At 37.9% G+C, this 22,914-nt stretch overlaps 1 protein-coding gene across 3 annotated transcripts in view; it reads left to right on the top strand.

Annotated features, from left to right (window-relative positions):
* The window catches only part of Tpp2 (tripeptidyl peptidase 2), a 61,894-nt gene that overhangs the window by 7,703 nt on the left and 31,277 nt on the right, over positions 1 to 22,914 (top strand). For all 3 annotated transcript variants that reach the window (XM_070002652.1, XM_070002651.1, XM_070002653.1), the window contains exons 2-10: positions 298 to 426; positions 4,449 to 4,544; positions 6,074 to 6,178; positions 8,401 to 8,525; positions 12,535 to 12,698; positions 15,541 to 15,695; positions 16,491 to 16,567; positions 18,488 to 18,615; positions 19,336 to 19,435. In XM_070002652.1, coding sequence (XP_069858753.1) covers positions 298 to 426; positions 4,449 to 4,544; positions 6,074 to 6,178; positions 8,401 to 8,525; positions 12,535 to 12,698; positions 15,541 to 15,695; positions 16,491 to 16,567; positions 18,488 to 18,615; positions 19,336 to 19,435 — 1,079 coding nt within the window. The remainder of the gene's footprint in view (positions 1 to 297; positions 427 to 4,448; positions 4,545 to 6,073; positions 6,179 to 8,400; positions 8,526 to 12,534; positions 12,699 to 15,540; positions 15,696 to 16,490; positions 16,568 to 18,487; positions 18,616 to 19,335; positions 19,436 to 22,914) is intronic.

The raw sequence follows: 22,914 nt of genomic DNA, 5'->3' as shown, positions 1-22,914 counted from the left end.
TTTTTTTTTTTTTTGGTCAGTTGTGGGGCTTGAACTCTGGTCTTGGGCATTGTCCCTGCGCTCTTCAGCTCAAGGTGAGCACTCTACCACTTGAGCCACAGCGCCACTTCCGGTTTTCTGAGTGGTTTATTGAAGATAAGCGTCTCACGGGCTTTCCTGCACGGGCTGGCTTTGAACCATGATCCTCAGATCTCAGCCTCCTAAGTAGCTAGGATTACAGGCGTGAGCCACTGGCGCCCAGCTGCATTGCTTTCTTTAAAGGTTAAAAACTGTAATTCATATTGTTTCAATTTTTAGGTTACAACTGATGGAAAACCAAAAATCATTGATATCATTGATACAACAGGAAGTGGTGACGTGAATACTGCTACAGAAGTGGAACCAAAAGATGGTGAAATTGTTGGTCTTTCAGGAAGAGTGCTTAAGGTTAGTGTTAGCTTCTTATTTTATTTTTTTTATTTCTGTGCTGTTGGGCTGGGAAGGTTGCTCAGTGGTAGAGTGCTTGCCTTGCATGCTTGAGGCCCTGGGTTTGATTCTTCAGCACCACATAAGCAGAAAAAAATAATGCCGGAAGTGGCACTGTGGCTCAAGTGGTAGAGTGCTAGCTTTGAGCTGAAGAGCTGAGGGACAGCACCCAGGCCCAGAGTTCAGGCCCCACGACTGTACCCCCAAAAGAAGTTTCTGTGATTTGGGAATCCAGGTGTGACTAAGCTGGATAACCTCCTGTTGTTGTTCTCTGAGAAACTTGCATATCATTGGCTACAGCAAGGCTTAACACACACATGTGTGCGTATGTATGTGTGTGTAGCTGTTAGCAAGCTTATTCGAAGGGTTTAGGCATTTCTTGGCCTCTCTACCATGGTGCTTTATAAAGCATGGCAGCTATCTTCTCTTAGGGCAAGTAAGAGCCCAGTCCTTTATTAAGTAATTCTGAAAGTGATATCTATCACTTCACTAAATTCTGTTCATTCAGAGTAAGTCAATAATTCCAGTATACGTTTGAGGGGAAAGAATCTCATAATATTACAAGATGTGGATCATTAGGACCATGGTAGAAGAAGCTGTTTGCTTTGTTATTAGATAAAACACCTAGAGCTGGAGTTACTTTTTCATGAGGTTGACAAATTCCACTTTTAAATAGTGGAGAAAGTGATCCCCTATAGTTTGACCTCATCATTTCCTATCCCTTTAAAGTTTTATCAGTTCAGTTGACTGGAAAGAATATTTATGCCATAATAACTATAAATTTAAATATTTGGCCTTTATTCTGTGTCCTTGCTAGAAAGACTTGAATAAACTAAACATAAAAAATAATTATAGGAAGTGGTGCTGTGGATCAAGTAAAGTGGTAGAGTGCTCGACTTGAGCTGAAGAGCACAAGGACAGCGTCCAAGCCCAGAGTTCAAGCCCCACGACCGACAAAGAAAAAAGGAGAGAAATAAACAACTACCACCAAAAATAATTATAAAACAAGCACAAGAGTAGTTATGAGATATTAGCTAAGTGAGTGTGGAGGATGGAAAAAAATTGATTATAATTTCTTAGTCTTTTTTAAGCTAATAAAAAGAATTAGATTGGAATGAATTATACTACTTTCGGAAACGGCATTCCTAGTAAGTCAGATTTAGAACCGTATCAGGTATTATTCTTAGTCATTTATTTTTAGATAGCTCTAGTAGCCTGTTTAGAATACACCATATGAACTGATGTCATTAATGCTCAAAGGTAAAATTACATGGATAATGTCTATATATTCTCATTAAGAAAGGTGAAAACCTTTGATAAGATTAATAAATACATGTTTTTCCAACTTGATGTATTTCTTCAGCATGTTTAAAACAATTAAAAATCTGAAAATATCAAGGGTGAAGCTTGGCATGAAGTTGTGTCTCTGTGACTTACGTACATGCATAACAAATGTGTATAAGAAAGCTTTCTAAAGAATTGCTAGTGATGGGCTGGGAAGGTGGCTCAGTGGTAGAGCGCTTGCCTTGCAAACCTGAGTCCCTGGGTTCGATTCCTCAGCACCATATAAGCAAAAAGAAAAAAAAAGCCGGAAGTGGTGCTGTGGCTCAAGTGGTAGAGTGCTAGCCTTGAGCTGAAGAGCTGAGGGACAGTGCCCAGGCCCAGAGTTCAGGCCCCACGACCAGACCCAAAAAAAAAAAAGAATTGCTAGTTACAGTCTCAAGCTAGACATTACAGTAGAATGGGTAGAATGTTCTGTATACAAACAAGCCATGCCATCACAGCCCTGAAAGTGAACACATTCTTGCTACATGTTGTGGGCAAATGTTATAAATATCAAAGAATTTCAAATCCTCCAGGCACTACAAAGGAAAGATAAATGAGACTGTAAAATTATACAGAAATGAAGTCATTACATAAAGTTCAAAACTAGTTACAACTAAATTTTAAGTAAGTAGTAAGACTGCAAAGGAAAGAAATTATTACCATGAAAGTTTAAATTGCTTGTAATCTGAGAGAAGGCAAGAAGTTTCTGGGATAATGGTAATATTCTTTGTCTTTGCTCTTAGCTTCAGTTATGTGTAGTTGTATGTATGTATATATGTATGTTGCCTGTTTTCTTTTGTGCCATTATCGTGGGCTTGAATCTTGAACCTCAGGCGTGCATTCTTGCTGTGGTATTGCTATACATATCGCATGTATATGTGTTCTCTCAGTCTACATTTTTATTTACACGTAATACATTTTTTACTTTTCACATAATTTAGCTTGATGAATGCAAGTTCTAAACTTAGTTGAAGCTGGGTACTGGTGGCTCATACCTGGAATCCAAGGTACTCAGGAGACTGAGATCTAAGGATCACAGTTCAAAGCCAGCCCAGGCAGGAAAGTCTGTGAGACTCTATCCCCAATTAACTACCCAAAACCAGAAGTAGAGCTGGGCTCAAAGTGATAGAGCACAAGCCTGAGCAAAAGCGCTCAGGAGCCAGGCTCCGGTGGCTCACGCCTGTAATCCTAACTACTCAGGAGGCTGAGATCTGAGGATCGCGGTTCAAAGCCAGCCCGGGCAGGAAAGTCTGTGAGACTCTTTATCTCCAATAAAACCACTAGAAAACCGGAAGTGACGCTGTGGCTCAAGCAGTAGAGTGCTTGCCTGGAGCTGAAGAGCCCAGGGACAGCACCCAAGCCCAGAGTTCAAGCCCCACGACCGACAAAAAAAAAAAGTGCTCAGGAACAGTGCCCAGGCCCAGAGTTCAAGCCCCTTATCAACCCCCTAGAAATAATTACTTGAAAAATTATCTGTCTTTTCAATAGGATTTTTAACTTATGACTTTTTTGGCACATTGGTCATGAAGATATTCTATATTTCTAAAAATCTTTTTCTCTTCATATTTGTTCTAGAATTTGACAAATAGATTTTATGCTTGGTTTGAAACAAGAGCCCTATTTTCTTTTTCCATAAGAATCCCCAATGTCCCAGAACCAAGTATTTCTCCAACAGTTTTATTTCCTTTTTTTTTTTTTTTTTTTTTTCCATTTTGCAATCTTCAAAGTGTGACCTTCTCATGTCTTTGTCCTTTGTGGTTCCCCATCCCATTCTAATTGTAGACACATTTTGGAAAGGAACAGCGCTGTGCTTTTTTTTATTTTTATTTTTAACTCTGTTCACTTAAGTTGAAACTACTTTAAAATGATCACTATTTAGCTTCACATATTTTAAGAAAACAACAACAACAAATGTAAAGGGCCAGCCCAGTCACCTTGAATCCCATGGCTAGATTTAGCACCGCATGTAGGTGCAATGACAGCTGGAGGAGATGGTGTTCAAGAGCACTGGCATGTGCCAGGCTATAGAGTCTGAAGTCAATTGGAGGAGGGGGAACCTACAAGGATTTTTACTGCTTGGTACAGTAACACATGATGATATGAGGTGCATTGAAGAAAAATTGAAGTTAGAAGAAAAATAGTAGTTAGAGACATACATGTCGTACTAATTCATTTGATTATATTGTGGCTACTATAATCATGTTTAAGATAGCTGTTTATTTATTTTCAGCATCCCTGCATTATCTTTGTGGTGTGGTAGAGAGTAAAGGGTGGACTTACAGATGTGGAGAATATTCTGTAAATTATTTCCTCACTTCCTCAAGTGTGAAAAGTAAAATGAGGTATCAGCATTATTTTAAAAATACTAATAATCTTAGTGGTTTAACGAAGTAGTGTTTTTTGAAAAACACTTTTAAACTGAAGCACTGTGTAAATGAAAGGGTTTTTGGCTGAGCAGTCTTTTGTTTATGGATGTGTAAAATGAAGCCATAATGATGTTAAGTAAAAACTTGGAATATTAAACATATTTCTCTTATAGAGGATCAGCTTATTCAGTGTTAGTCATGAAGCACAAATATAAACTACTTTCTACCCCAGGGTGTACCATTGGTATTAGAAAACATTGAGTGAGTGAATGATTTCCCTTTTCTCTGTAGATACCTACAAGCTGGACAAATCCTTCAGGCAAATATCATATTGGCATAAAAAATGGCTATGACTTCTACCCAAAGGCTCTCAAGGAAAGGATACAGGTATGTACAGCCCAGTGGCCATGGTTTGTAAATCTTCCTGAGGCCTTATTCCTATTGAAAGAAATAAAAAGATGTTTCACAATATCTCATTAATTTGGTTCTTTTTTGGTGTTTCTTTTTTGGTACTGGTGATCAAACCCAGACTATGTTGTACTTGCTAGGTAAGCACTTTACCACTAAAGCTACATCCTAGCCCCTTATTTTGGAGAGTGGGTGACTTTCAAAAAATTATTGCATAAAGAAAAATTCTGTTAATGGAATGTGACCCACTTAAATTAGTAGTTCTTAATCCTGGACTCATGGTTAAAGAATTTAAATACAGTGAAAATCTACTCAAACTTTTCTGTTTGTGCTTTCTGGGAAGTGGAATGATTTTTCATTTGATTTTTGAAAGACTTTTCTATTTGAAAAGGGTTAAACATGGTTCACTAGAACTACCAAATTTATTTCTGTTCCTGAAGTCTCTAAGAAAGTTTGCTTCATATTTCTTGCTGTCTGGCTATCTGTCTTATACAGTTATAGTCACCATTGAGTATTAAGTGTAGGGTTATAATCAGAGCACAGCTGCTGACGTGAGGTCTAAGAAGCACAAGGCTGTCGTTAGAGAAGGAAGAGCTTAAATAAGAGTGGCGAGGCTCTTGCTTTAAAATAGAACTTCCTTGTAGCACACAAGTGCTTAAAGTGTTCATTCAGTGTCTCTTCTGTCCATTGGGGGAGGGAGGCACCAGCCTTGGTAGGCAATGAGGACTTGAAATCCATGTATAACATGTTAGTTGTATGTAATATTTTAAAGTGTAAGTTTACATAGTAACTATGGCTAGTGGGTACTATATTGGACAGTGCCACATGTAAAATGCTGTGGTGATAGTAGTGATCCAAGTCTAGCACTGCAGCTATAAAACAAGGAATGATACCTACACATCACAGTGGTATATGCTTCCTCTGGGGTCTGTAACACAGAATTCATTATTCTAATGCACATAATATTTAGTACTATTTTATTTAAAATTTTCAGCCTGAAACAAACATGTTGTGGCTTTGCTATTTAGTACATAAAATTTAATGAATTCTGTTGAAACATATAAAGTGGTTAAGTGGACCCTTCTTTTAGCTTAGTCAAGTTGATTAGTATTTTAAAAAGGATTCTTTTCACTTGCGTTGGAAGTTACTGAGTGTTAAAGATAATAAAGGTCAGGAGTAATGAAGACTGAGGGTCCCTGCATGCCCATCCAGTAGTTGTCATCCTCTGCACCCAGCCTTGACTTTCATTGCTTTAGGCATTTTGCAGTGCCAGAGTTGAGAGGTCAGTATTTTCTTCCTTTAAATGACTGAGAATTCAGTTTTTTGCGGTGGTTCTGAATATTATAGAAGAGAAGGATTTACATTAAACATGACATGTCTTGGTACTTGCTCTAAAATAGCTGTACGGCATCATACCTGCTGGCCAACAGGCCTCCGTGTAGACTACTAGCTAGGATTACCTACAGATTTTCCAGTTCCATTGTAAGGTCAGTCTTTTGTTTTTGCAGAAAGAACGGAAAGAAAAAATATGGGATCCGGTTCACAGGGTGGCCCTTGCAGAAGCCTGTAGAAAACAGGAAGAATTTGATGTCAGCAACAACGGCACTTCCCAAGTTGGTGCTAAGTTTTTTTGTTTGTGTTTTAGACTGCCACAGAGCCTATTTTTTAGAATTCTCAACAAATGCATAAACTACTTTTTCACAGGTTTACTTTTTTCTGTTTATCTCTTACTAGGTTAATATTACTGATTTTTCTTTTATTATTTATGTTGATATTTTCCTATTTATCAGTGGTTTCAGCCAGTTATTATGAACTGTATTATTTTAGCTGCACTGGGCCTTATCCAAGCCCCTGCTCCTTCCTCCTCCCCAAAGGCAGCCACCATTCTGCCTCCTCTACCCTGTGGAGTGATTTTTCCTACCTTGGGTTTTCTAAAGTGAACTGCACAGGATGTCCTGTTTGGCACTTATAATGTTAGGGCATCTGTTCACCTCTGGGGCATTATAGTTGATTCTTTCCTCTGTGATAGTCTATTTAGTAGATGTACCACAACTTAACCACTTCAGCTGTTTGGCCAACAGCTACTTACTTAGTTTTCGTTTTTTGTCTGTTTATACTAATGTTGCTTTAAATATTCTTCAGTATGTCTTTTGGAGGATGATAAAGTGATCATACTAATTTGTATTCCTAACAGAACTATATGAAAAAAAACCACTAACTTTTAATCAATTTATAAATGAAAGTAATTTCTCTATTACAAAACTCATATGTGCTAATTTCAGCAATTTGGAATGACCAAGTGTAATGAAGCAGCAGTGAAAGAAAGCCTTCATACTGCCACGACCAGGAATGTTTACCACAACTTAAGGTTGTGAATTGTTCATTTAATATACCACATTTATCATTTTCCTAATCAAAAATGGACTCTCATTAGCAGTTGTAGACCCACTGCTGGAGAATCATACAAAATACCAGTGTTCATGTCCTAGAAAGAAATTAGATTCAAGCCATATGGGAGAGACAGGTGTTTTTAAAGCTCCCAAGGAACATTAATTAAAAGTGCAGCCAATGTTAGGAAAGAAGCAGTGACCTATTCCCATATTTCTGTGTACAAATTTAACTTATATTTGCATGATCTGTATAGATTCAACATCTGTATAGTTTTCAAATGATTATGTACAATAAAGTTTGGTAACTACTATCCTGCCAGTCTCAGCCATGAGGATGAGAAACGTGCTCAGGATTGAGTGGCTGATAAATGGCAAAACTGGGTTTGAATTCATATTTCTCAGCTCTAGGGTAGTATATATACCACATTATTTGTACAATGAAAATTGGTTTTTGAACAGTCTAAACGTTTCTCAGAGGTGGCTAAACATTTCTGTAAACATAACATCATGATTATGCAACATTATCATTGTATTATGAAAATACAGGCAATTTGTAACTGGCTCGGTATGGTTGTACTCCAGTTAAACTTCAGGCTAGATTAAAATGAGCTGGACCTGATCCTAGTCCACACAACACAATTTTCAACTTCTACCAGAGCTTACTAGTTATGTAATGAGTACAAGTTTTTGTACTCAAACTGTAATTGGTTATTTTTGACAAGGTTTTGTATTGCCCCTTTATGTTCTATTTAAGCATGCCATGTCCATGATGTTTCATGCTCTTGTTAGAGAAGAGTTTGGGGGAGGGGGTGCGTGTTATTTAATGTGTTAATACTCTGTTTTGAAGCATTTGTTTAGTCTCATGATCACAAAGCTAAAATAAAATCCCATTAAGTCCTTGCCCCATTAAATCCTTTCTTTTTTTTTTTTTGGTTGTGGGGCCTGAACTCTGGGCCTGGGCGCAGTCCCTCTGCTCTTCAGCTCAAGGTTAGCACTCTACCACTTGAGCCACAGCACCACTTCCAGCTTTTTCTTTATGTGGTGCTAAGGAATCGAACCCAGGGCCTCATGCATGCAAGGCAAGCACTCTACCACTGAGCTACCTTCCCAGCCCTATACATAACACTTTTAAAGAAATTCGGATATTTTATGTACTTGATTATTTGAGTTCTTGAAAAGTAAATTGGATATAAAGATGATAACATATTTTATAACAAATTGAAGGCAAGGGGAGGGAATGAATGAATGAGAGACTAAAAGAATTCTTAACTATTTCATTTACAAATTGCTACTGCTTCATTGAATTCTTATAAAACTTTTTACCAGGGTAAAGTGACTTTTCTGTTGGTCAACCACTGTCTGGTCATTTGTTAGCAGGACTTAAAAGCACAAAATATACTAATACTGATCTACTTTCTTTTTTTTTTAATCTATTTTCTAATTAGGCAAATAAACTAATTAAGGAAGAGCTTCAGAGTCAAGTGGAATTGCTAAATTGTTTTGAGAAAAAGTATAGTGATCCTGGTCCTGTTTATGACTGCTTGGTGTGGCATGATGGTGAAGCTTGGAGGTAAATTTCATGTATTTTAGATGCTATTTTGAGAAACTTATTTCCTTAGTTATAATAGGTGGTTGATGATAGGTATTCACAATAGTGTTCCTCATTGCACCTGAACAATTTGAAAGTCACTGCATTTACTACAAACGAATGGCAAAGGAGGAAAATTGGGTGATGATGTTTTAAATAGAGACAGGGTAATGAGTCAAAAGAGGCACTGTAACATAGTGATTGAAGGCTGAGTTGGAATCTTCCAACTTTGAATACAACACTTAAACCTTTCTAAACCCCTTTCCTTGTCTATTTATGTGATTGTAGTATGTATAAATGTCTTATGAAAATTAGTCTTCCCAGATACAGTAAGGAATCAGTAAATGTAAGCTATTCTGCAGTTATTTCTGCTACCATCTCCAGTAATAATGTGACTTAACCCTGAGTTACATTATTTGGTTTCTTTTTCAGTGCTTGTAAAGAGCAGATGTGTTTCTTGTAGTTGGAGTTTTCTTCTTGCATTACTATCTACATGAAAGCAAATGTGCTCTGAATACAGATGAGTCCTGTTTATGTTTTAGAGAACCCCACAATAAGATGCCAGGACTCTTCTTTGAACCCTGTAACTAAGAAGCATTTGCAATATGAATCCCTACACAAAGGCCATGTGGATTATGACATCATTGCTTGATAACTGTTGAGACTGCTCACTTTTACCACTCAGCCTTCTAAAGGAAGAGCTTTCTTCTGGCTTATGCCTTGTTCGCTACTATTTAATGAGAAGTTCTATTTTACATTGAAGGGTTAATAAGATATGTGTTTGAATCCAAACAGTGTGTGTGTGTGTGTGTGTGTGTGTGTGTGTGTGTGTGTGTGTGTGTGTGTGTGTGTGTGTGTGTGTGTGTGTGTGTGTGTGTGTGTGTGTGTGTGTGTGTGTGTGTGTGTGTGTGTGTGTGTTCAGATAGGCTATTTTGGTTTGCTTGTGTGCAGGCATACACAGGTGTTGAAATTTTCCCCCTAAGTTTTATAAAGAAAGTGTTCATCACAGTGTTTATAAAATAAAGTCATTTACATGTATAATTCAGAATGTCTTAGTATATGTACCCTTGGTGTACTATTGAACTGATTGTTACTTCATTAAGCAGACTGGAATGAGTTTGGTGTGGGAGAACGAGATAAGGCAAAATGTAAGGACGATGCTAAATGCAAAACTGAATATACTACAGAAGGACTTAGATATGCAAATATTAATAGGAATTGGAGAGTATTTGCTATGATTCTGAAATCACTGCAAATTAGTTTTCTCCTTAGCTCTTAGCTTAGAAGAAAGAGCAGGGTGCCATTATGTTTACAGAAGACTTTCTGGATGAAGTGATTCTTTTGTTTGTTGATATCTATTACCTTTAGAATTTTGGTGTTAGAAATGAAATTCAATCAAAGATTAAATGAAAAAAAATTGGAAGCCCTGGGGAACTTTTTAGAAAATTGCAGTATAATCTGTGAACATTGTAGTATAATTTATGCAGCAAAATTATTCTTTCAGGTGGTTCTTGTTTGCATGACATAATCAATGCTGTAGTTCTCTGCTGCTCCTAGGGCATGGGCCTGGGCGCTGTCTCTGAGGTTCTGTGTTCAAGGCTAGCACTCTACTACTTGAGCCACAGCTCTGCTTTTGGCTTTTTGGTGGTCAGTTGGAGATAAGAGTCTCATGGACATTCCCACTGAGGAGTGGCTTTAACCATAGTCCTCAGATCTCAGCCTTTCTAGTAGCTAAGATTATAGGTGTGGGCTACTGGCACATGGCTTAAGGTCCAAAATTTGTAAAATGAATCTTGAGGACCCCAAAGTTCCTAAGGAAGATTTAGGTATTATCTGTGTTCTTTTTTCTACTTTTGAAATGTCAACTTCCTTTCTTTTTTTCTTTTGTTGGTTGTGGGGCTTGAACTCTGGGCCTGGGCGCTGTCCCTCAGCTCTTCACATCAAGGCTAGTGCTCTACCACTTGAACCACAGCGCCTCATGCATGCAAGGCAAGCACTCTACCACTGAGCCACCTTCCCAGCCCCTTAACAGCTACTTTTTAAATTAAACCAACCAAACTTTCTGAAAGTTATAATTTTTGAAGACTTTTCATGTTGCCCTCTGTGGAGTTCATGAAATCATTGACTACTTAAACTTTGATGGGATGCTTATATTGTTGATTCGATACTGATTGTAAGAATCTGGTGTATGAAAAATGCATCACTATTTTTATTAATGTTGATTCATTAGTTCTTTCACCATTTAGTGAGTAATATTAAGTAGATTCTTTGTACCAGATAAACTTGATAGAAGCTATTCCATGTCCCGGATTCTGCAAAGCATGGAACCAGTCTGGGAAGTAGCACCATTTTAGTTGAGACATTAAACTCTTAGCTAAGCAAAGAGGATGAGAAACGACTTTAAAGGTGGAAAGATCGGAAGCCATTGGACAAAGTGTAAGGATTTAAGTATGGCCATAGAATTTTATTTGGGGGGTAGGGGTGGGGAATGTAGTTGTGGAGGTGTGAGGGAAAGGATGATAGGGGAAAAACAAAGAAGGAGGCAACAATGCTTGATAGGAAATGTACTCATTACCTTGCTCATGTAACTGTATAGTATTTTTACAATAAAAAACTTATTTAAAAAAAATTTTAGCTGGGTGTCGGTGGCTCACGCCTGTGATCCTAGCTACTCAGGAGGCTGAGATCTGAGGATCACAGTTCAAAGCCAGCCCGGGCAGGAAAGTCCATGACACTCTTATCTCCAATAAAACCACTAGAAAACCGGAAGTGGCACTGTGGCTCAAGTGGTAGAGGTCTCGCCTTGAGCTGAAGAGCTGAGGTACAGCACCCAAGCCCAGAATTCAAGCCCCACGACCAACAAAAAAAAAAAAAAGAATTTTATTTTATTTTTGCCAGTGTTGGGGCTTGAACTCAGGGCCTAGGCACTGTCCCTGACCCTTCTTTTGCTCAAGGCTTACACTTTACCACTTGAGCCACAGCACCACTTCTGGCTTTTTGTTTTGTTTTGTTTTACTTATATGGTACTAAGGAATAGAACTCAGGGCTTCATGCATGCAAGGCAAGCACTCGTACCCCTAAGCCACCTTCCCAGCCCTTCATGGGGTATTTTGTGAGGAAAGACACAGGGGAGTAAGTAGAAGTTTGATAATGTGGGACCTTAAAGAGGTTCAACTTGGAAAAACACAATTTTTGTTTTAAAAAATGTGTTCCAAAGCTAGATGCTGGTGGCTCATGCCTGAGAGACTCGTATCTCCAGTTAACCACCCAAAAAGGGAATTGGAGGTATGATTCAAGTGCTAGAGTACTTTGCTTGAGTAAAAAAGTTCAGGGACATTATCTGGGCCCTGAGGGCAAGCTTTAGGACCTGCACCAAAAAACAGAAATGAAAAAGTGTGTTGTAATGTAACACTTATCTTTAAATGCTGTGCACCCCATTTGTGACTTTTTAATATTGGAATTATTTACTTAGACTACCAAATTTTGAAATATGTCTTTAAAATTGAAAACATGGCAGAGAAAGATTAGGCAGAAGGACAGCCATAAAGTTACATAGAAAATGCATATGCCTAACACTTTGATAATTGCTCGTTTGTTTGGACTGTGAGACTGAAGTCTGATAAGAGTTCATCTAGGTTGAGGACACGTGTATAAGCTTCTGGATTCACATAGGAGAAAGTGAGTCTAGGTTTTGTCTAAACCATCCTATAGTATACAACATTCCAGCCTAAGTTTTGGATCTAAGTTCTTTGGTGGCCAGATCATTTTTCTACTGAAGGTTACCGATGGGCAGTGTTGTTGAGCAATCTGTGCATGTTTTAAGCAGTGATTCCTAGAAACTCTCTTGTCTAGGCCTTAACTGCTGACTCAGAAATAAAGGAATCTAGTTATTGTGTTTGAGTGAAAGGATGAATAGGTAACTGAGACTTATGTGTCATTCAGGATAAGAAAATTGGTAAAAAATTGAATAACTGTTTTTCTCACTTAACAGAGCCTGCATTGATTCCAATGAAGATGGAGATTTGAGTAAATCCACAGTTTTGAGAAACTACAATGTGGCCCAAGAATATGGCTCTTTTGGCACAGCTGAGATGTTGAATTATTCTGTTAATATTTATGATGAGGGAAATCTGCTCTCCATTGTGACTAGTGGAGGTATTCTCTTTTGTATTTACTAATGAGAGATGGTAATGGAGTAGAATAATAAAATCCTATAGTGCAAAACAGCCTTTTACAGAATTTAATCTGGAGATTCCCAACTAAAAGACTACAGGCATGAGCCACTGGTGCCTGGCTTCTTCAACCTCTTCCACCTGCATTCCAAGCAACCATTGTACTGCTTTCTGTTACTCTGAATTACTTCGTATTTCTTAGACTTTTTTTTCTCACTCTACACACACACACACACACACACACACACACACACACACACACACACACACACACACACACACACACACACACACACACACACACACACACACACACACACACACACACACACACACACACACACACACACACACACACACACACACACACACACACACACACACACACACAGTTTGCTCCTTATTGCTGAGTAGCATTTATCACATGGGTATATTATTTTTTCACCTGCTTATAGATATTTAGATTGTTTTAACAATTTGTATGAACTTTGATAGTTTATCTGGGCCAATAGGTGAGAATTCTGATTCAGTACATTGATCTTTTTAAAATAGGTTGGTGGTTTGCCTCCTCTGTTCCCACAGAGGGTGGAAGCTGCTGATGGCCTTCATCTTGCCTGCTCCCAGGGTCCTTGGTCTTCCCTTCGGATGGCCACTATGACTGGTGGGTGGTGGTGACAAGATTTTTTGAGGGGAAACTTAATACTAAAATTTTGCTTTGCTATTTTTAACTGGAAAACGTAAATGAGAATTAGAAATATTGGGTATGTATTTTCTTGCATGTCAACCTTTGCTGTCCAGAGCAGGAGAGTCTCAGTTTGTGGAGACCTACTTTGAAGGGTCCTGGAGCTCTGCTTCTCCGCTCTTCCCACATAATAGGCCCATTGTCATTTATCATTGTACTTGTATTGCTTGTTTATGTGTTTTTTAAATAAGTTTTTTATTGTGAAAATACTGTACAGAGGAGTTACAATCACATGAGCAAGGTAATGAGTACATTTCTTACCAAGGATTGTGGCCTCCTCCTTTGTCTTTTTTCCCTACTATCCCTTCCCTCCCATCTCCACAACTACATCTCCCCCCCTCCCCTTTCCGCCTAAATTGTAAAGTTCATTTTTCGACATAGAATCTTGTACATCTCATTGTTGCAATGGGTCAACCTGTGTCCCTATTTAAGCAACTTGTTTTTTCCTTTCCACTCCCCAAATTATACCAACATCAAATACTGTGAAAACGAGTTATACCATGGGGGAGGGACATACAAAGCAACAACAAAAATCACATGGTACCTTATAAATACGTTAGAAACAATAGCAAGAAAGAAAAAACCACTTGTGTCCTTATCTTGGGGTTCATTTCGCTTAACATCATCTTATCTGACCTTTTCTGCTTATCTTAGATATATACTAGTTATTGCAAATAAGGGAAACCATGGGACCTATGTTTCTTTGGGCTTGGCTTACTTCACTTAATGTAATTTTTTCCAAGTCTTTGCATTTCCTAACAAATGGGGCAATGTCATTCTTTCTGATGTAGGCATAGAATTCCATTGTGTATATATACCACATTTTCTTGATACATTCATCTACTGAGGGGCATCTGGGTTGGTTCCATATGTGTTTGTTTTTGATAATAGTGAGATATTTCTATATTCATGCCTTAAGAAACTTTTTCACTTGAGGGAAAAACGTCTACGTTTTGTTTTTGTTTTACTTTATTCATATAGGCTATATATGCAGCATATTCTATAAATCACAAGTTGGGTACTTAATGAATTATGCTAAAATGAATAATTGTTGGTAGCACCACCTAGATCAAGAATTAGAACATTACAAAGTCTGCTTCATGCTCTTGTTCTCAGTAATCCTCAGCAAGTCAGCTGATTAACTGTCCTGATTTTCTATTACTATGTTACTTTTTACCATATGCTGTTTGTCTACATCAGAAATGATAAAATAGCAGGCAATTTCACATGATTTAGCCTTTCATTTATAGAAATCTATGCATTCATTAGTATTTCTATATATAAATGAAATGACTGAAATTTTTTGAATCGGAGTTCAGTTCAATCTTATTTTTGTTTCATTTTCATAATACATAGAAACAATTCATATTTATAGCGCTAGTGATCAATTTTGTGAATTGATATACCATATATTCATTTACTGTTAATGGATCAGGTTTAGATTTTGAATTCTACAAATAATGCTTCAGGACATTTTGATGGATATGTTGTATTCATGTGCACACATTTCTCTGCAATGTAGCTTATGTTAGGATCCCTGAGTCAATGAGTTGTGCCTAGGTTGAGCGTTTACTCTCACAAGCAGCATGTGATATACGATCCTATCCACACTTGGTATTGTCAGTCTTTAAAATTTTAGCTATCCTGAAAATATGTAGAGGTATCTCCTTACGGCTTTCATTTGCAATTCCCCAGATCACTAAGGAAATTAAGCATCATTTCATAGGTTTGTCTGATGTGTGGAAATGGCCTCTTTTGTGAAATACATTTTATTAAATAGTTGTGCAAAGGGATTTCAGTTCCAGAAGTGAGTGTATTAGTACAGTGAATTTTAATCACTGTCACCCCTGGGACTTGTATTTTGCTCTCCATGAACAGAATAGAATTCCGGGTAGCAGAAAGTAAATGTGAAAGTTTTCTCTTTGTGAATTATTATTATTATTACTTAGGATTAATTAGATCAGGATATATTTTTACTTGGCTATTTAAACCAGGATTAATGTGCAGGTTTTATTAATGGTTAAAATTTTCATATGTGTGAGGATGTCCCTCTTTCTCCCCCATGTATACTTCCTGCCTCTAGGAGCTCATGGTACACATGTAGCCAGTATAGCAGCTGGACATTTTCCAGAAGAGCCTGAACGGAATGGAGTAGCTCCTGGTGCTCAAATTCTTTCCATCAAGATCGGTGATACACGGCTTAGTACTATGGAAACAGGCACGGGCCTCATCAGAGCTGTGAGTATTTGTGAATTATTGATTGATATAGATACAGATTAGTCATTGATGTTTGTAGACGTTTATTGAACTATATTTGGTATATGAGAACTTGGCTTATAATAAAATGTTTATCATCTTAAGATTATTTTTCTTTAAAATTATCAGAAAAATTATTTGTAAAAAATGTTGGTTTTATCTATCATTGCTAGTAAAACCACACTAATAAGCAATTTTGAGATACTTTTTGAAAAGCTGTCTTAGCCAGCTGACTCCTATCAGCTAAAAGATATTTAAAACTTCACAGATAGTCTGTACTTTATTTTATCATGTGACCTTAATGGTTTTAAAGCCTCTGTCTCTTTCCTCTCCTAATCCCACTTCATCCTATAAATAATAGCTTTTTTTTGTTTTTATTTTTACTACTTATGCTACTGTATCTCCTTCTACCTCTTCTGTTTATCATGATATGCCTAGAAGTCATTTTTAAATAAGAATATGCGTGGTTAAAAAACTTTAATGGTCAGGCCCTGGGAGCTCACGCTGATAATCCTAGCTTCTAAGGAGGCTGAGATCTGAGGATCACACTTGGAAGCCAGCCCAGGCAGGAAAGTCTATGAAACTCTTATCTCCAATAAACTACTCAGAAAAAGCCGGAACTGGATCTATGGCTCAAGTGGTAGAGTGCTAGATTTGAACAAAAGAAGCTCAGGGATAGCACCCATGTTTAGAGTTCAAGCTCCTGGACTGTCAAAAACTTTACTAATCTGTTTCTAGAAACTTCTGCCTAAACTAGACTCTTAATTTTTTTAATAGATGATAGAAGTTATAAATCATAAGTGTGATCTTGTCAACTACAGCTATGGAGAAGCAACTCACTGGCCAAATTCTGGGTGAGTGTTTTTGACAGTTGTTGACACTGGTCTGATGAAGATCATTAGATGTTTTAAGTAAATAAATGTCATAGTTAAAAAACAACAGTCATGTACTTAACTATGTTTCCTATACCTCAGAACTCCCACTCATGTCCTTTGATGTCAGTACCAGTGATTGATTATATCTGAAATCTCAGCACTGCACTCTTCAGTGGCTATAGTAGCTCTAAGGCTCACACCCCTCAAGCCCTGTGGTTTTTGGTTTTGTTTGGATTTTTGTTTGTTTTCACTTCTGACTCTACTGTATGCTCCCTTTGTTAGCCAGTATAGATCTGTCAGATCTCCTGTACTGTTGTTAGCTGTGCTTAATAATTTTTCATTCCACAATCACCTTCCTCAATAATACTTGCCTGACAGACAACCAGGATTGTTCAAATCTTGTTCTGTTCCCTTTATCCACCCCCGACATTGATCTTCACCTTTCCTCCTAATCCACTTCCATTTCTCATCTCTGTGTTTCCCCATCCACCAGCTTCTTCCCTCTTCCCGGGTGGTGTTATCAGTGTTGTGGTTTATCAGTGATCTGGTAAAACTTTTTTAACTTTTCTTCATTGTGAGGGTTATTTGAAATTACCTGCTTTAGAGCATTTACTTCTTGGTCATCTCTCCCTCCCAAGACACTAAACAATACCAGTCTTCTGGTTTCTAAAACTTTATAAAGTCTTGTAAAAATGAAAGTTTTCCAGAGCTATAGCCTGTACTTTCCTGTTACTAAGTCACTTTTACTCTTCTCAAATAACTGCTATGGGTTCTTGGGAGACATCACTATACTGCACTTGAAGTATGTACCCATGATCTCCAGTCATTCATCCTGTGTAGACTTGCCTCTTATTTGCTTGTGCTTCATGATTGATTGTCATCTAAATGTATTTTTTCTACTTCTTTTGTGAGATTGAATCTGGGGTCTCCTTATGTGTATAATGCAGATGCTCTGCCATTTGAGCCACATCCCAGCCCTTATTGAGATGGGATTTCCCTACTGTCTTGCCTGGGCTGGCTTAAACTTTAGATATTCTTGCCTCTGCCTCCTAAGTAGCTTGTTTTTGTTTTCCTTGCCACTAACGATACGAGCTCTTTTTGTCAAATTATTCCTAGCCAAAAATAGATGTAGGTGTCTCTTGAGAAGTTTTTCTTTTTCCCTGAATATATTAAAGGGGAGTCTAGAAATAAAAACATGTATTGCCCCATTATCCAGTCACTTCTGAAGTGTTAGTAATTTGCATTATATTTTCCAAAATACCCTTTTGCATCCAGCATTTTCCCCACAGTTATTCTAGCCTTATAACTACTCTTCGATACTAAAACCCAACTACGGCATGACATTTCAGCAGGCTGTATTTTTCATTTCAAGCAAACCTGCCAGCCCTTACAGAATCATATTTAATGACGATTTTTGTTCTGTGTGTGTGCATGTGTGTACCTAAATGTATATGTATTATATAAAACAGACAAATAACACACATGCTTTAAGAATAGAGGCAGAGTATGTATAGTTTTAGAAAGCCTACTGTTTCCAAAGCATACATTGCTGCTGTTTTGGTCCTATAATTTAGAACCCATACTATAATTATTTTTTTGAATTGATGCCGATCCTGTGGCTTGAACACAGACCTGAGTGCTGTCCTTTGACTTTTTTGCTCAAGGCTAACAAAACCACTGGAGGCACAGTTCCATTTTCAACTTCTTAGACGTTCACTGGAAATAAGAGTCTCACAAACTTTCCTGCCCAGGCTGGCTCTGAACTGAAATCCTCAGATCTCAGCATCCTCTGAGTAGCTAGAATTATAGGCATGTGCCACCAACAATCATTGTAATTTGATTTTGATAATTTTATAAACGAGACAGTTCTGTTTGTTCAAAGAGGCTATTCTTTTTCAGGAGGATCTGTGAAGTAATCAATGAAGCAGTATGGAAGCACAATATCATCTATGTTTCTAGTGCTGGAAACAATGGTCCTTGCCTGTCCACAGTGGGCTGTCCAGGTGGAACCACATCAAGTGTTATAGGTAAGTTCCTATTTTGAGAGATAGAAGGTTTTATTACCCCCCTCCCCTCCCACACACACACACAAAGAAAGGGCAAATAGTAGGCTTAGGCAGGGGGGATTGCAAGATAGAGGCTGTCCTGGAAAGCAAAGCATTGAACCCCGTTAATCATATGCTGATTGTCTCTCCCATACCTGACACTGTAGGCCTTCAGAAGCTAGCTTATCCAGAATTTACTACAATTTAAAGAAGATCAGAATAAGTGCTTTCATAGAAGCATACATGTGCATTATTTAATCTACATAATATCCTGGAAGTTATTTTTGTAACCAGAAGCAGTGCACTTGATATAATGTAAATCTCCATTGTTTCCTTGTCGGTTTTTAGCTGCATTGCAAGAGTGGATTTACTCACATAAGTAAGCCAGGCACTGGTGGCTCACGCCTCTAGTCCTAGATACTCAGGATACTCCTAGATACTCCTAGATACTTTTCTTGCCCAGGCAGGAAAAGCCGTGAGACTCTTCAATAAAAGCCACCAGAAAACCGGAAGTGGGGCTGTAGCTCAAGTGGTAGAGCACTTACCTTGAGCTGAAGAGCTGAGGGACAGCGCCCAACCCCTGAGTTCAAGCCCCATGACCGACCAAAAAACTCCACATAAATAGTGAATGAATTTCCTTGGGAAATTTAGGGTATACTGGGTACATTTTGCTTTGTTTTGTTAATAAAACCCATCCCACAGGTGTTGGTGCTTATGTTTCCCCTGATATGATGGTGGCGGAGTACTCACTACGGGAGAAATTACCTGCAAATCAATATACATGGTCTTCAAGAGGTCCAAGGTTGGTGATGGGATCATTGCATATATTTAGTTAAACTTTGCGTAATTGATAAGGACAAGAGTTTTAAGTAAGTAATGGTGGTATTGTTTTAAATAATTTTGATATTTGATCGTTGATTGAGGTTTATGACGTTGCAAAGCTGCCTATGAGTGTTTGTGCTTTTGAACTTAGAACTTCTTTGAACATTTTGCGTGAAACACAAAATTAAGCAAATTCTGACTTAAAACTAAAATCTGTTTTAGTTCTCTGTCACCTGTTGATTCCAGGAACTAATCGTCTTTCCCGAGAGATATATTAAGTCCTAACTTTTATTATGACATCAGTGAGTATGGGAGCCCAGTGAAAAACAAATCACTTTACCTCTTAGATATTAATTTAGAAGCAGAATAGACTTTGAATTTAGTGCAGCAAGTATGTTACTGTCTGAAGTGGCCAAGGCATAAACAGTTCGTGATCTGAGTTGAGAATGCCAGCGTAGGGTGGTAGGACTCATAGAGTGGAACAGTCATTTGAGCCTTTCATGGAGGAGACAGTATTGGAATCAGCCTTGTAGGATTGACAGAGGTTGACAGAGAAGGTATGTCTATATGTTAAGATTTTAACTGTCTATATGTTAAGATTTTAACATAAAACATGATGTAAACTAATTTAGTGATTTAGGGAGGAAAAAGCTTGTACTTGGGTATATTTGAACTATAGATAAGATTAGAAGATTGATTGGAATCACATCAAATATGATAATGTTAAATTCTCTTGAGTTATGGGTGTCCTCCTAGTCTTTCTTAGGTAATTTAAGAAGCAAACTGAACTAGTTTTCTACAAACTGATGTGTGTAGTTTGTTGGCAAACTAATGTTTGTCACTGTAACCCATCAGGCTGTGTGTCTTCTGTAATCAGAAAGCTTTGTTTTGTACCTACACCTTGGTGTTTTAGTGATAAGAACTGAAGGTCAGCAGTAGTTTTATTTGTTAAATTATATGTTAAATTATTAAATGTATTACTTGTAAATTGATTATAAATGAAATTTCATGTCATTATAAAAAGCAAAGTATGCCAAGTGCTGGTGGCTCACAACTAATCCTAGTTACTCAGGAGGTTGAGATCTGAGGATCAAAGTTTGAAGCCAGCTGGGAACAGGAGACTCTTCGAGACTCTTATCTCCAGTTAACCACTCAAAAACTGGGAGTTGAGCACTAGCTCCAAGCAAAAGAGCTCAGAGGCAGTACCAAGGCCCTGAGTTCAAGCCCTACAACCAACAATTTTTTAAAATTTATTAACAAAAACCCAAGTTGTAATACTACTGCATAGATTTAGTTTAATTATTAGGATATGAAATACAAAACATGGACTAATAATTATTGGACCCTAAATATTTGATAGTACTCTTTGGTAGCCAGTGCTCCTCTATCAGTATTGAACTTAGGTATTCAGTATCTGCTTTTATGTTAACAATAGAGTATACATGAAGGAGGTTGAGATTGTATTATGCGTGGTAATTTAGAGCAAAGGTATCACAAACTTTTTTTTTTTATTTTAATGAGCCAGGCACCGGTGGTTTACACCTGTAATTCTAGCTACTCAGGAGGCTGAGATCTGAGATTGTGGTTCAAATCCAACCCAGGCAGGAAAGTCCATGAGACTCTTATCTCCAATTAACCACCAGAAAAACTGGAAGTGGCGTTGTGGCCCTAGTGGTAGAGCGCTCACCTTGAGCTGAAGTGCCGAGGCCCAGAGTTCAGGCCCCACAACTGACCAAAAAAAATTTTTTAATGAAACATTTCATTAAAAGAATTTTTAGAATATTGATTTAATCGTTAGAGAAATAATTTATGTTAGCTATGTTGCGGGATAGTGGAAGATTAAGAGCAATTTAGTCAGTTAAAGTTCATGAGTCTTTGTAGTTACTTTTCCCAGTTATATATCATTGTAAGCATTGGTAGATAATGTGGAATGTACAAACAAGAAAGTAAAAATCAGCCAGGTGCTGCTGCTTCATACCTGTAATCCCATCTCCCAGGAGGCCAAGATGTGGAGAATTCTGGCCTGAGGCCAGAGGGGCAGAGCAGTTACTAGATTCTACCTCCAAAATAACCAGCAAGAAAGCAGGTCTGAAGGCTTGACTGTGAAGGGCTAGAGTAGCAGCCTAGCAACCATGAAGCCCTGAATTCAAACCTAAGTACTAAGTACTGCCTTTCCTCCCTTCCCCCATAAGTGAACAAAGTAAAAGTTGCCCTAAGTCTCATCTGGGATTTGTATACATGGGTGACACTTCAAGAAACATTCATTTTCCTTTGAGAATGACATTCGTTGCAGACTGTACTGTTTGTACTCTTTTGCCACTCAGGACTATGGTATGAACAGCCTGTTAGCTGATATTTAACCTATTTAAGATATTCACTGAAAGGGGTGACTAGCTTCTTTCAAATAAAAGATGCATACCTTGCTTTCAGTTCTCTGAAAAAAATGTAAAACTGATTTCTCAAATGTTCCTAGTCAGGAATACAAATACTAGCTGTTTAGGGGGGAATCGTAAAGGGAAATTCCAGGAGCCTCTAGGGCAGTAGCATGTCATTGTGGTTACTACTTTGCCTGGAATGGAGGAAAGAGCTTGTGTTGAATACCATGTAGTCATGGACTCCAAGGGCTTGAACTCTAAATGTTGCTCAGCCAAATTCCTCAACTGGAGGTCCTATTAGATTTAAGCTGTCCAGTATGGCAGCCACAAATCTTAAGAGGTCAGTCTCAATGATTTTTGTCAGCTATGTGTTAAAATATTTTGAATTGTTAATGAAATATATTATTAAAATTAACCAGCTACTTGTTAGCTTGCGTTTCAAAATGTGGCTTTCAGAATTGTAATTGTATATAAGGTCCATATTACACTTCTGTTGTACAGTGCTAAATTAAGACTTCAAACAAAGTGAAAAACTTTTCATTTAGGTAAGAGAAAAGTATATTTATCAAGAGGACAAAGTATATTTATCAAGAAAGCAAGCCTGGGCAGACAAGTTCATAAGAGCCTTCTCAACCCATAGCTGGGTGGATTGGCACCCACCTTTCATTCCAAGCTACAGAGAAGGCTGAGAAAGGCCAGGTACCAGGCAAGTTTAGCAAAAAAGACTGAGATTCTGTCTCCATTAAGGAAGCTGGAGGTGATCTCTCAGATGGAAAGCCTAACAGTAGGCTTCTCAGTTTTTCCTCTTGAAATATACCTTGATTTCTCTGGCCTTGCACATACACATAAACCTAGTACACCACATGTACAGATTTTGTCTTGTTTTGTTTTGTCTGATGGGACTAAAGGTTGAACTTCTTGCTTGCCTAGTCTGGGGCAATACAAATGAACTGTGCCTCCAGCACTGTTTCTCATTGGCTACTTTTAGGATAGGGTGTCACTTCCTCTCTGGGGACATACCTGAGCCAAAAAAAAAATCTCTTAAACTTCTCATTGAGAAAGACCTAGTGAAAATTTCTGCCTA

This window comes from Dipodomys merriami, unplaced genomic scaffold (genome assembly GCF_024711535.1).
Source record: "Dipodomys merriami isolate MVZ:Mamm:240054 unplaced genomic scaffold, mDipMer1.0.p SCAF_6, whole genome shotgun sequence".
NCBI lineage: Eukaryota > Metazoa > Chordata > Mammalia > Rodentia > Heteromyidae > Dipodomys > Dipodomys merriami.
This window is presented reverse-complemented; position numbering and strand designations above follow the sequence as displayed.